At 37.7% G+C, this 14,974-nt stretch overlaps 1 protein-coding gene across 1 annotated transcript in view; it reads right to left on the bottom strand.

Annotated features, from left to right (window-relative positions):
* Window positions 1-14,974, bottom strand: part of TACR3 (tachykinin receptor 3) — a 38,124-nt gene that overhangs the window by 14,173 nt on the left and 8,977 nt on the right. Inside the window, exons 2-3 of the mRNA XM_010411694.4 lie at window positions 10,027-10,215; window positions 8,127-8,277 (exon numbers count right to left, since the gene is read on the bottom strand). Coding sequence (XP_010409996.2) covers window positions 8,127-8,277; window positions 10,027-10,215 — 340 coding nt within the window. The remainder of the gene's footprint in view (window positions 1-8,126; window positions 8,278-10,026; window positions 10,216-14,974) is intronic.

The following is a 14,974-nucleotide window of genomic DNA, read 5'->3' as shown; positions in this document are numbered from 1 at the left end:
CGGTTTGTCAGTAAATACTTAAACTGGCAAGGTTTGTGCACAGTATAAAGCCACTTTTAGTATTTACTCTGCTTTTACTTCCCTGTGGTTGCTGCTTGAAGCATGGATGATGCCTGTGGAAAGATGTGTTTGTTCACAGTTCATAGCTGAGTTTTAGGAACTTGAGACAATGAATGGAAGCTGGCACTGCTGTGGAGTGTTCTGTAGCTATTCAGATATAGAGAGCAGAGAAAGCAGCTTCCAGTAATTTTGTTACATTTCACTGTGTCAGTCGTGTTCAGAAAATGATCAAGAGGTCTGACTTTATTTTTACCTCAGTAGGAAATCTTGTTCAAAATTGTGGGCAAATCATTAAAAAGAGAACAAATTGCTAAAAAAAAAAAAAAAATCCTGAAAAGGAGAACAGGTGAACCCTTTTTTCTTTCAAGTTCTAAGACCATAAAATAGCTCTGTAAAAAATATTTTGGGTTCAACATGCAATGAAAATAATTCCCCTGTACCTCATGTCCCAATCTTTCCCTAGGCAACTTCTAAGCATGTGAAGAGTGAGACTGTGAAATAAAAATTATGATTCACAACATTAATAATTACTTCGCTCATTCCCTACATGTTTAGTAGGTTTTCAGTCCATATACTCCGTAATAGAAAGAGTTTATCAGAACTTTTTAAAACTTAAACCCAAAGATTATTGGTTATTCTGCCTCATGCTACTGGAAAAAAGTGCTTCTTTGTGTGCATGTGTTTAGGGAGGGGGTTGTACATTGTAATCAATGTGATGATTTTGCAATAATTTAATTAACGGCAAATGAAAATGCCCAAATCAGGCCTTCCTGTCAATACTCTATATTCTTGCTGAGATTTTTGATAACTGTGGGAATGTATTACGGATCAAAATAGGAAAAGATATCTTATTCTGCTAGTATTTTCACCACAAAGATATTCATATGATATTCTGACCCTCATTACCCTTTTGAAGTTTTTCTTAAGAGAAAATAAGCTTTAAAAAAATCCTTTTAGCTGTAATAGCAATTACTTGCAAGTAGAGACTTTGACTATTGTGTTAATACCAATCTGGTGAGTCTGGCAGGGTATTTGTGTTTATGGTTATGGAACAACTGCTCAAAATCTTAGTGGAACACTAACATTTGTAGTCTGGTCCAATAACCTTCTTAATGAGCAGTCGTGACTCACACATGCAGAACCATGGAGAAGAGCAGCAGACAGGATCAGCATCTGTGCTTTGTAAGAAGCATACTAAGCAGTGTGTCACATCTCCTAGTGTAACTAATTCCATCTGCAGGGTTACAAACCAAGTTTTAGGCACATGTAAGTTCATGAAGTCAGGCTCTAGCTTTATTAGGATTGTTTTACATCTACCATATTAACAAGGGTTATTTCATGCTTCCTATAAATGATCAGAGTTAAGGATATCATAGTAAGAGGTGCCCTGAAGCAGAATGAGAGGAAACATACCTTTAGTATTAATTTTTGTAAGTAATTTTACCTGTTACATTTCACTACTGAGCATGATTTGGGAAACACTTTGCACTGGAAAGGTAGTTGAGAGAAAAATATTTTTGTTAGAAAGTATTTAATACTAATTTCCCTCCAATCTGGGATATAATCTCTATATACCAGTCTTGATATCTGCCTCATTTAATGTATTTACTGAGGAGTTTTGTACAGCAAAATAAAGGCATGCCAAATAATTTTGATGATGAGACACTTTTAAGCAACTTTGCTGCTACAGAAGCAAGGCAGAGAAAGAATGTGGATGTGGGATAACTGCAGGAGCAGAAATCCAGCTTTGCAGTGCTGGTCATATACTTTGTATGGTACCAGTAGTGATTGTGTCCCTAGGTGGGGTGGTGGCAGTGACAGATATCACAGAGCAGATCGAAACTGCTGGACTGGTACTGTGCTAGTTTTGGGGGTCATTTTACACTGTACTTCCATGGGTAGGATCATACTCAGAAAAATTCTGGCATTTGCTCAATTAAGGGCTAATAAAATTATCTGCTGTGAATTTGTTTGCCTGTTGTGAACAGATGAAGAGGAGACAGATGTTATTGACTGATTATAGCATGACCAGGTCATGTGTTTAATGAAAGGAAAAAATGAGATATTAGGATCTTCCAGATGAGGCATTCTCAGTGGAGAACAGAGAATTATCCCTGTGCAGGACCATGGTGACACTACATTGCTGGAATTCCTCGTCCGGTTTTGGTCACTTGTTGCATAAAGATGTTATGTAAAGATGCTATAGAAAAGATCAGAAGCACTTTTTTCATTTATATAACAAATGTAAACAAAACCAGAGAGAAAATGGATATAAAAACATCTGTAGAGGTGACACCACTGAGGGATATTAAGTAATTAATTAAGCTATCTGAAAAGAGTGACATAAATAGAGCTGTTTATAAAGAAATTTAGCCTGGAAAAGTGAACTCTAGGATTGGTGAGATTTTTTAGAAGATGGAGGTTTAAGATGATACCAGAGGAATTCTGTTAGAGTTGCCTGTGGTGACAGGTCTGAAGGCTGGTTCCTATTCTGTTTTCATTTAACATTTAAATTTTGAAAGAGACAAAATCACACTCAATGAGTAAGTGGAGAAATTACTGGACATAGTTCAACATCTTCCAGTGTCTGGCAAACAAAGGACGAGCTTGTTTTCAGGAGAGCCTTTAAAAGCATCTGAGAATTCCTTCTTACTGTTTTTTTTTCTTTTTCTTTTTCTTTACATTAAGTAACAAATGTGACATTGTCAAACACAACCATAGATTAAAACTTGCCATGACTCATTGATGTGAAGATCTTCAAAAAGATTTAGTTTCTAGAGTAGTTTCACAAAGTCTGAGGTACGTGACTGTGATTATAACCTTGGAGGAGACTGATTTAAAAATATGAAGTCATAAAGTCAGACTAATTGCTTCAGAAATTTCTCATTCAATTTTTTGTATTTCACGCAGAGGAAACACAGTGTATGAACATAACAAGCTGACACTTTGTGTGGTATTTTTGTCACACCTTCAGTTGCCTGAGGAATTAATCAGCAGACATTTCCACGTAAGGACCGGAATCTTTAAAATGCATCTCTGTTTCTCTTGATTGTTAGCTGATAACAAAGCAGTGGAGTGTACAGGAGTGGTGCTAGCTGGGTTGTCCTTCAACCTCATATTACTTAGTATTTTTGCTTATTTGAATGTGCTGAACAATGATTGCTAAATTTGTGAATGTGGCTGCACTGAAGTACACCTGTGGTTTTCAATCACAATAGAGCTTTGGCCTACAAAAGGTGCTCACAGTGCATCAGCATTTTGGATAAATGATAATTTAACTGTAGCTGTAGGAAATTTCAGCTAGTCAAGCAATACAGCCACCGACATGTTATCATATAAGTTATAGGGCTATGACTGTTAGATCAGTGAGACCACCTGTTATTAAAACAGGTTTATTTAAAATGTAAAAATTTATTTCTCCAGCTTAATCTTTGCTGTTAGTTCTCTTCTAGTATTTATTTATTCTGTTTTGCATTTTATTTTCATTGTCAATCTCTGAAAAGTCAAAGAGTAGACCTATTTACAGAAGGTGAATACGGATGGACAAAAAAAAGCTATACAGACACCTATTTTTGACAGGAGAGTTCGAAATTGAGACACAAATTGAGTTTCTGAACCTCATTACCCCACAGCAGAATGGGTAGGTTGTTCCACATATCGCTCCCAGAAATGTGAGATCAGCTAAAGGGAAGAGGTGCCTTCCCAGGGGAAGGTGCCTGTGGCACTTTGTGTATGTTTGTACCATTCTGGAGTGCATCCCTGATTCATCCTCTCAGTATCTCCTTGAACATTAGGGAGAATTTTTGGACATCAGGAAGCATTTCTTCACTGAAATGAAGTTGAATGGTTAAATGTTTGTCAGCCATTGGAAAAGGCTGCCCAGAGAAGTGGTGGAGTACCTGAAAGTGTTCAAGAAATGAATGGACACGGCATTTAGTGCTGTGGTCTACTTGACAAAGTGGAGACTGGTCAGAGGTTGGACTTGATCTTGGAGGTCTTTTCCAACCTTAAGAACTCTATGAGTTATGAATTTATTGCTTGTTAATTTGCCTAAAACCTTTCTGAATCTTCTGAAATCATAAGCATCTGGCAGGAGAGCACCTCAGATGCTCTTTACCAACTTTTAAATGACCCTTTCTTAGAATACTCTCTCTTCTACCTGCCTTAAGCTGCTCTCATATCAGTTCTGGTGTTTCAGGATTTGGTGACCAACAGTTCTTCAGCCACTTTACCCACCACCTTTGTGTTTCTCTAAAACCTGACATCTTGTCCCTTGGCCTCCTTGTCTCCAAACTGAAAAGTTCAGGCCATTTTCATCTCTTCATAAGTCCATTGATGATTTTTAGCTGCCATTCCTTGGACTTTTTCTAAATCTATGAAATGGAGGGGGAAGAAAATGAGAACAAACCTGAGAAATATGTATGAAGTGTTCATACAGGAGTTCTTACAAAGACTGTGACTCGCCAGCAAACATATGGGGTTTTTTTTCTTGTTTTAGACTCAAATTTGAGGAAAAATTTTTATATTGAAACAATGCAGTTTTTAATCAATCTTCATTGCTAAAAGAAGTTGAGATGATACCTCAAACTGTGTTAGGAGAAGCAAAAATTACAGGCAGAAGCATAAGTGTGGAGGAATGAAAATTACTGAAAAACATGCCTGATGACATATTATCACAAAGTTAACAGTCATAAGTAAAAGGAACAGTAAAGAAAATATAAAAGTTAAGCACATTTCCCATTCCTCTATATTCTTCCCATTGTGGCCAGGCAATGGCATCTTCTGTTGAGATGAATGTTCTTTTTTCAGAAAACAGTTGTATCAGAACTGTATCTCTTGATAAAAACAACAGTAACTGATTTTATTTGCAGTACATGGTTATTCCCTCTTACGGGTTAATTAAAGGTGAAAGAGTGATTGAAACTTGTTAGATAGCAAAAACAGGGTGTAGAGACAACATCTGAGAGCAAGTATTTGCAGTGGATATAAAGAACATTTTGACCTAGTAAATCTTATAGTAATATTATGAGACACCTGTATAAACTTATGTATGACAGCATTGAGACTATAATTCCATATTATGAAAATGGGAATTGCAGGAGAATAAATGATGTTCAGCTGAACATCAGTCAGTCTCATGCCAGGAGCTTTAAGAAGAAGGGATAATGGCTGCAAAGTCTGTGTGTGAAGCAAATATTCAGAAGTTCAAAAGACTGACGTCAGGCAGATTTAAATGAGTCAGTCCCTGAGATATTTGAGCTGTCAAAAAAAAAAAAAAAAAAAAGAAAAAAAAAAAGAAAAAAACCTGAAAAAGTAATGATGTAGTTGCATCCAGTCCTGAACTTCTAAACATTTTGTCTTTGACCTTAAAGATACTAAGCATGACTTTGTGTTGTCCAACCTACAGTATGCACTGTGAAATTCTTTGAATCCTTTGTTCCTTAATTTCACTTTCAGGGGGATTCAGGACTGTGTTGCACAATCATATGTATGAAATGATGAGACTGTCTGTTGACCTACTAACAGCTTTCTTGAGCTTCAAATCTTTTGTTGGCAAATATTGTTTCCTTTAAAGGTTTTACATGAACTGTTTACATGAACTACCTTCTTAATATTAAATACCATTTCAAACAACCCTAATCCAACACCTTTGCACTGTATCATTGCCTGATGTGAAACATAGTCAACTATTGTATATTTCTCCTTCATTATAAGTGCACAGATTTTCCATATGTCTAGATACCTATATACTAAATATCAAGAAAAACAGATGATTTCTTTGCCTGAAAGGGCAAAGCACTAGCTCTGTTATCAGAGACAGGCTGAGTTATAGCTTTATTTGGATTCCAGTCTGTTAGTTCCTCTCCATGAATAACCAATTATGATTCATCTTTCCAAATACCAGTTATTTCATAAATCCTGCTGGAGAGCACAGCAGTGTAGCTAAAGTGCTGTCATGGAGCTCTACCCAAAAAGTCACTGATGCAGTTATAATATATCTGCACATAATTTAATTCCCTTGTTGCATGTCTTGAAAGTATGCATTCCTGTACTCTCACATTTAAAATCCTTTAATTAAGGATGCTATTCTTTGTCTCTTATATATATTTAGAATTCTAAACAGGTGCTGTTTTTAAAGCATTCAAGGGATTTAATTGGGCCCTCTATTTCATATGATAAAAGTCAGATTTTCTCTTCATGTCACAAGATGATTATTTTACTTAGTCATTACGATAACAGGTCCTGAAGTTCTGGTATGTCCTGGATCTCCAATAATTTAATAATTTTCTTTCCACATTTGCTTTTGCAACTTGTGTCTGTTACAGAAAGTGATTTCTCAGGTTGTCTTTACAATCAGAATCCCGTCACCACCAGCGGAGTATTTGCTTTATTTTTTTCTGATGGCTGGGTTAAAGGGGAGCATTGGTGATAGCACAGCTAGTTGACCAGTGAAATCTTTTTCTGCTTATGTTCTGTAGGAAGGGTAATCTCATAACTTTGAAAATACACTTTTGGGTAAGTGACAACATGCATGGTGAAGACTGTAATGGTAATGTTGAACTTTTTGGGTAATGTCAGAGTGTGAAATCTGATCTTTTGAAATGATTTCAGTATTTCTGGAAATTAGTCCAATAATATTGCTTTGGGGCAAATATGCAAAGCATACTGAGCATACTGCATAGCTTTCTATGATTTTTTTTTTTTTTTGTAGTTTTCTCTGCTTTCATTCCAAATAATCTTTGAACATTTACAAAGCAATAGTAGTGACAATACTGGTCAAGCTGCATTCTGGTTCCTTAAGAGAGGCTAACATTTTTCCCTCTTAAAAAAGCTATGTTGAAACAAAAATAAATGACACTTTTGGTTTCATGGTAGACATTGCATGTCATGCCATAAAGCTGTCTAGGCATCTCTACTATTCTGACAACTGAAACTTCTGACAACTTGGCACTTTTCTCTTATGAGTCTGAAGATGCGTGAAGGAGAAAATGATCCTAATATGTCTTTTCATATATCCTCTGCCATAACAACTTTTTCTGTGTAGTATGGTGGGGGAAAAAAACCCCACTTTCATATTCCTTGCAGTGTCCTGAAAGAAATGAAAATGTTAGCGCTCTCCAGAATTTGCAGAAGATCTCGTGCTGTCTCAGGACCCAATATGTCCCACTCTGCTATTGCTGCAGCAGAGGAGCGTATTCCGCTGTTCAAACATACTCACAGTGATAGGAAGCAAACTGAGCAACTGAAAATGTTCTCATCATTGTGAATGAGAAGTTTGTATTAGGGTACCCTTTTTTCAAATCTGAAAAGTTAAATACATTTTAGTATGAAAAAAATTTTGTCAGAAATAAAAAGGAGAAGGCTGCCTTATTAAATAAGAAAAGTTAGGTTAAGAAAAAGAATGTTATAGGAAAGAAACCTTCATGGCACTGAAACATTATGAAAACTAAACTGGAGATAGTCAAATACTCAGTTCATAAGAAGTCCCAAATCTAGTTTAAGCAATACCTACAGTGAAAAAGATTGAAAGAAAATATCTGGGAAAATTTATTTGCATTTCTCACAAAAAGGTTATTGTTTAAAAATCTAAATTATTCATTACAAATAGGCTGATCAGTGCTTCTCTCAAATATACATGGACCTTAACCACCTGAGAATTACAGCAAGATTCACTTTTGTTTCAGTAGGATGAGAATCTTATCTAACAAGTGCTAATGGTTTGCTAGCCCATTGTCCAAAACCCAGTATTTTAACTCTGTGAAGGCTAAACTTTTTGTCTTAGTTTCCATCTATCAGATACAGTATGTGCTGCTACATGTGGAGTAAGAAGTTAAAACCCAAATGCTTCCTTTATTTAATGACAAACATTAAAGTTACAAGAAGAACAGCTAATGAACATAGAAAACAACTTGTCCAACTTAATCAAATTTTGTATTGAAGATGATCTCTCATTGCTGCTATTTCTAGTGATTTGGTGTTTCTGAAAGAATCTACTGTGATACATTGAGACACAATTGCAGATGATTTTGTAAGTATTCACTTAGTGGGATTTAATGGAACAGTACCTTTCTTTTAGCTTTGAGCTGCTCGTGATATTTGTTGGATGTGTCGCCTGGTATTTCTCCTCCCCAGAGAGTAATTCCCACCATGGAATAAGTGATGCCCATAACAAGCAGTGGAAAGCAGTAGACCAGCACAATCACAATAACATGATACCTGCAATGAAAAGGTATTAAGGTGATAAGTGCTTTCAGAGGAGCTATACCAATGGAATGGGCTACTAGAAGTCAAGACTGCTACTTTAGTAGAAGGCATGTTTTATATTAACTGGCTAGTCCTTGGTGTTTTCACTGTCTTTTTGAAAGTCTTGAATTGTGCTGCAAATTTACATGTGTTTTAGTGCATGTGCTTTGTGGGGTGTCTAATGCTGAGCCTGCACTACCATATATTATGGATTACTCTATAGTTATCATGATTAGTGACTACAGAATAAGGTATGTTTGTCCATAACTAGCTGAGTTCATTTAATTGCACAGCCAAGTATCATGAGGGCAAGCTAGGCATTTGGAGCTCTAGTTTGGACCATAAATGAAAGAGGAAAATAAGTATTTTAGTGATACATTGATGCAAAGACCCTGATAAGAGTCCTGTCACTCAGTGTTCTTCATATAGCAGATCTGTTGCACACAGACAGCACAGATCTGTAGCCTATGTGCAATATAGTCACTACTGCTGATGTAAGCACGGGGAAAACAAAGATCATTTCTTTTGCCCTGTTAGTTCCTGGTTAAATGCCAACTTCGGATAAAATCCCCATGAATGATCAGTGAAGAATCCTCAGCTGTCACTGAGCGTGACCTTCCTGCCCTAAAGAGAAATGTCTGTGTATGGCTCTTAAAGTGATAAAAATTACATATGACCAGGACTTCTTTCACCTGCCTCAAAAAGAGCAAAAGGTCAAATTTGATTCTAGATGGTTACACAGGCTTTCAGCCTTGAACACAATGTTTTTCTTAAATGCCAGTGAAGACTTGAAAGGACAGATGCCTAAGCAGCCACTTATTCCTAATTCTACCAGAGGACAAACAGGATATATTTAATGACTGGTATTCTCACTTTTAGAAAGTGGAACCAGTTATAGGTTTATCCAGTTTTCTCTTTTGGACTAATAGCTGACATAAGTAATTGTGACAGTGTAACAGAATGAAATGCCAAAATCCATCCAGCCCTCTCATGAAGAGATCTAGAGAAAAAGATCTGGTTAGAGCCATCTCATTCTCTACAATTGCCTGAAAGGTAATGGTACCTGAAAGGAGATGGTAGAGAGGTGGGGGTGTTTCTTTCTTCTCCCTAGTTACAAGAGAAGAAATAGCCTCAAGTTGTGCCAGGAGAGGTTTAAACTGGATATTAGGAAAATTTTTTTCATGAGAAGGGTTGTCAAACATTGGAACAGGCTGCCCAGAGGAGCAATTGACTCACCATCCCTGGATGTATTTAAAAGATGTGTAGATGTGGCACTTAGGGGCATGGACTAGTGGTGGACTTGGTAGTGTGACTTGATGACCCTGGAGGTCTTTTCCAGCCTATATTATTTTAAGGAGAGACTAGAAATCCTTGTTTTCCTGGTTAGGATAAAAAGGAAGCTTGCTTTGAAATGCATGTTATGTTCCTAATTCTGACCTGTCTCTGTCTGTATAGAAGTAGCCATCTTAGATGGAGCAATGATGGTAAACGTGCAGCATGGGAGGGAGCACACTCAGAGACGTGGAAGAGAATAAATTCGTTCCATTTATCACATATAATGCTCTATCATCCTTACTTGGAAAATTGGCTCTACATTTCTCAGTGATCAAAGCTGCTAGTTATTCTGCATGTAGAGTATCTTCATGACACTCTAGAGATTTTGCCAAGCCCATTGCAAGTCTAGACACCACCATACACAAGTTTAAAAGAACAAAAGCTTACGTAAAATGCTGTTTTGGACCACCTGGCCATGCTACATAGCAAAGAGTTCTTCCAGGCATCACCTTGGTTATGGAGTATAGGCACTGGGGAAAGGCCAACAGGAAAGCCAAAATCCATATGCTCCCAATGACCACCTTCGTAGCAGTTGCAGAGAGCCTAGGTTTCAAGGGATCAATAATGGCCATGTATCTGTAAAAGAAAGCAAAGACCTTTGTGTCAGAGATTCATATATATCTAGAATCAGCCAAAGCTTAGAATGAAAGAGAAGGATAAATGCAGAGATATTCGTGTTCCTGGAGTTTTGATGTTATTGTGCTTGTTGTGTGGTTCAGCTCCAATGAAGGCAGTGCGGAAAGGACAAGAAGGTTCATTGGATATGGTTTTGCAGGCATGGGACACCCAGTTAATCATATGTATATCAGTAGGGCAACGATTTTGCTAAGACCTAGACCACTCTGTTACTGTACAGCCTGATTGAAAATCAACAATGTAGCTGGATCCTCTGTTTCTCTGCTAGGTCATACAGCATTTATTTCTAATAAGAAAATTAACAGCCAAGCTGTCAGGACTGTTAGTCATCTGTCCCAAAGTTACAGGAACCTGATAAGTCCACATGCGTTTATTTCAGTAGAGATAGACTTGACTTTAGAATGTTTGCCAAAGAACCCCAGAGCAACTGGTTCATACAGAGGCTGAGAAAAGAGCCAGTTTAGAACTGGTAAGAGCACCAAGGGAAATAGATGCATGAAGCAAGAAAACACCTCATTTGCCTTCTCAGTTCCTGTAGGATAGCATTATATCCGGGTAGGATAGTGTTCTTCTTGCTGCCCCATAATTGTATTGGCAATTAATGTATGCTGGTAACCTAAGAAGAACATGCAAAAAATCATCAAAAAGTTTACTCTAAGCAATTACAATGCAAAAGCTTAGGGGAAAAAAAGCAACAAGAGAGAAAGCATCGAGACAGACAGTAATAGAAAAACAAGTCTTGTTTCCTGCCTCTTGATCTCTGTTAGAGATACAAGGAGCAAGGGAGAAAGAAAATTTTTATCAATCACATTTTTATGAATATATTGTGTTTGCTGCAATTAAAAAACAAGTGCTCATCTCAAATGAAGGAAGGTGGGATATATCTTAATTGTTACAGTACACACCTAGGTTCTTGGTAGACTTTCCCAAGATTTTTAGGTACAGACATTAGCCACGAGACAATAACAATAATAGTTGCAGGATAATGTTCCTGATGAGAATTTGTGCAAGAATCTTCTGCATCTGTATTTACCTGCTATGGTACATAAATTTCACTCAAGATAGTCTTATTTTTTTGAAAATTTTATACTTGACAGATGAGTAATTACAGAACAGATGTTTGTTTTAGCAAAGGTAACTCTGTTTATAGTTAATGATAAAATATGTGATAATCCAACAAAAAGTGCTATGCATCCTCTAGTAGACATGGTAACTGTGCTAATGTCTTAAAACCTCTAAATGCTGTCAGAAACAGGGAGTGATCTAAACCAGCTTCAGTTCTGAATCGTCAATTTCCATATCTAGAATTTTAAGCTTGTTCATTTATTTAGTGTTTTTACTGCACTTCAACATTTTTCTCCACAGGGTAACAATTAGTTCCCCTCTCTTTCACATGCCTTTTAGTTTTTTATTTCAGCTAAACTGGTACTTTTGGTATTACATACTGTGAAATAGTTTTGAGTGCTGGGTGTCTCTTGTTTCTTGAGAATAGCAGTTTTCAAGAAAATATACATCAGTTGGATTGTTGCCCTCTACCATCTAGGTGCTTTTTCCTCCAAAGACTAAGTACAACTTGGTAAAGCAGTCAGGTTTGCCAGTCAGGCATGAGCCCCGTCTTTCAAATTTGTGTTGACTGCCAAGTACTGTCCAAAAGCTTGATGATCTTTATTTGTAGTAAGTGATAAGCCATAAACAATCATTTTCACATGCTTGTGAGACTCTTAAGGCATCTCCTTCTAGCCTGGAATTACTCCTTCAAATTGTTACTTTTCTTCAGATTGCATGTTGCTATTATTTTATGTGCTATTGTCAGATTTCCATTACATTCATATTATTCTTATTCCCAGTTATATTATTCTTACTCCCAGTAGATACCAACAGAAGTTCTTGGTGCCTAAGATAAAATTTGGTTGTTTTATCTCCCTGTCTGCCCTTTAAAGACATAGATTGTTTGGGTGAAATGACTCATACAGCTGTACTGATGGTAATTTTAACAATTGGGTGTCTGAGTAAAGTAAGTCAAAGGACAAGGATTAGATGAAAAGCAGGCTATTTATCTTTTGAGTTCAAATTTGAGTGATAAGCCAACAGCCTAGATATTGCACAAGATCAATTACAAAAATGTAGGAGGCGATCATTCTAACAAACAAGATTGGAAGGAAGTGGAGGAACCTTGACTATTCCCTCAATAATACCTTTGTGCAGGATAAATTTAGCTGAGGAGAGTATTGACAGCTCTTTTTTACAGAGCCATGGATAACAAATCTAATTTATTCTACTTTGCCAATACACTGACAATTACAGTGAGGTATCTAACTTGTTCTCTAAGTGGGTTTTCTTAGAAACAAAATTGCCTAATTAGCATAGTGAGATATTACTTTATAACTGCAATTGTTACATTCACTCAGATTTGTCATAACAAGTTTGGTACCATTTTCTTAGAGAAGCCATCATTGCCACAAGTATAGTAGAAAACATGGAATGACTCTCAGTTGCAGGTCAAAAGCTACCTCCACCTTTGAACAGAATCTGGATGTTAATCTCTGTAGCTAAAAGAAGCTGAGTTCTTGAAAAGAACTGAGTTTTTCCTGCACTGTTAGCTGTCATTTGCAAAGGAGACACACACACTTCTGCCAATAATTTTGTTTGCTGTAAATGTTATCTTGCCATTACAGGTATCTAAGGGTAGTTTATCTCTTTAGGCTCAATCTGAAGTAGCAGTAGAGAATTTTTCAGTTGGCTCTTTGATCTCTGTCCATTTAGCAAGGGTCTTTCCAGCAGGAATGAAAGTTCCTGCTAGCACAGGCTAGAGGTTCCATGCTTACGTGTTGCTCAGAAAATCAATGAGGAAAGGAGGGTAAGGATGGGATAATGTGTATGTATAATATTGCCCTTATATATTACAATTACTCATGGCTGACAACTGTGTGTTGTGTCTCATGGTGTAGCTGTGTCGTTATGGCTCGTTTTTTTTACTCTGTGTGATATCCTTACATATATTAAGGATGGCAAAATGCCAGTTACAAGGAGGAAGAGTAGACATGCCATCTGAATTGTGCACTGAATGGTGCTGAACGTGGTGTAGGAAAAATAGGAATGTTTGAGTAGGCCGAGAGTGAAAGGGAGAATGATGAGATAGAGGCTCTATCAAAAGAACTGAGACTGGGGAACAGCTTGCTGAATGAAAAAACAGAAGTGAAAAGAGGAAAATGAGAAACCAATAGAAGCAAAGAAAGGAGAACTGTAGAATAACAGCATATAGAAATTGTGTTGAGAGAGGAGAGAATAAGAAAGGAAACTGGGGTCATGTAAGAGCAAAAGACATGACAAAAATCAGCCCTAGCATACCAGAGATTCCAAGGTAAGTAGAACTGGTATAAAACCAGAGCATTTTGGCAGTGGGGCTGTGTGGTGGCAAGCCCTTCTGTCTCTGCAGGTGTATGGGAGAGACCTCCCAAAGAATTATTCTCTCTGTAATCAGTCAACCATAAACTGTATGCAAGGGCAACAGCAGGACTTCCTGGATGCTCTGGTGTCATCTGTCTGTATTACAGACTGTTCTGCTACTCCACTGTTTTTTCAAATGGTCTGAACTTCAACATGGAATCACAGAATATGCTGAGTTGGAAGCAACCCACGAGGGTCATTGAGTCCAACTCCTGGCCCTGCACAGAACCATCTCCAAGAATCACACCGTGTGCCTGAGAGCATTGTCCAAACACTTCATGAACTCAGACAGGCTGGTGCTGTGACCACTTCCCTGGGGAGCCTGTTCCAGTGCCCAACCACCCCCTGGGGGAAAAGTCTTTTCCTGATGCCTGGCCTAGACTTCCCCTGACACAGCTTCATGCTGTTCTCCCAGGTCCTGTCACTGGTCACAAGAGTGGAGAAATCAGTGCCTGTCCTTCTGCTTTCCGTTGTGAGGATGTTAAAGACTGCAATGAGGTCTTCCCTCAGTTTCCTCCTCTCCAGGCTGAAAAAAACCAAGTGATCTCAGTCACTCCTCATAAGACTTCCCCTCCAGACCCTTCACCAGCCTTGTGGCCCTCCTCTGGGTGCTCTCTGATAGATTAATGCCTTTTTTATGTTGCAGTGCCTAAAATTTGGTTGTTCTGAAGCCAGTGACAAGTGCAGAAGCCCTCAGAGGTTCACCATGTTCTGTGATATTTATACACAGACCTCTCTACACCTTGTCTCCAAGGACAGTAAAAGGTGGTAGTCATTTGAGCTGAAGAAGGATTTCTAATGGCTACAAGCAACGGAAGGCTTGTTATACCACTGAAAAGCATTCTGTAGCTACACAGACATTTTTTCAGAGGGGTGCTGTGCCAATTTGCTTTGCAGTCTTTGGACATTTACTGTTCAGTCTGTCACCAGCCTTGAGCAGTGAGACTCCTTGCTGAAATAAGGGCTCTGAACTTCCACTGAGGTGGTTTGATTTAAAGATTGGACTTCTAATGCTTTCTCACTCCAGTGGGAGCTGCTGATAATGCCACAGGTAGCTTATTCCACACATCAAAGCAGGGATGAAGAATGTAAAATATACATTGCTGAAAGGAATGATCTCATTATATTCATTTATCACAACAAGCAGAAATCATTATTACCCCACCCAACATAAACATTTATACTTGGAAAATAATTATAAGATTGAATATGCACATTTAGAAATGCAGGGATGGAAATATGTGCAGGTAGA

This window comes from Corvus cornix, chromosome 4 (assembly GCF_000738735.6).
Source record: "Corvus cornix cornix isolate S_Up_H32 chromosome 4, ASM73873v5, whole genome shotgun sequence".
Taxonomy (NCBI): Eukaryota; Metazoa; Chordata; class Aves; order Passeriformes; family Corvidae; genus Corvus; species Corvus cornix.
This window is presented reverse-complemented; position numbering and strand designations above follow the sequence as displayed.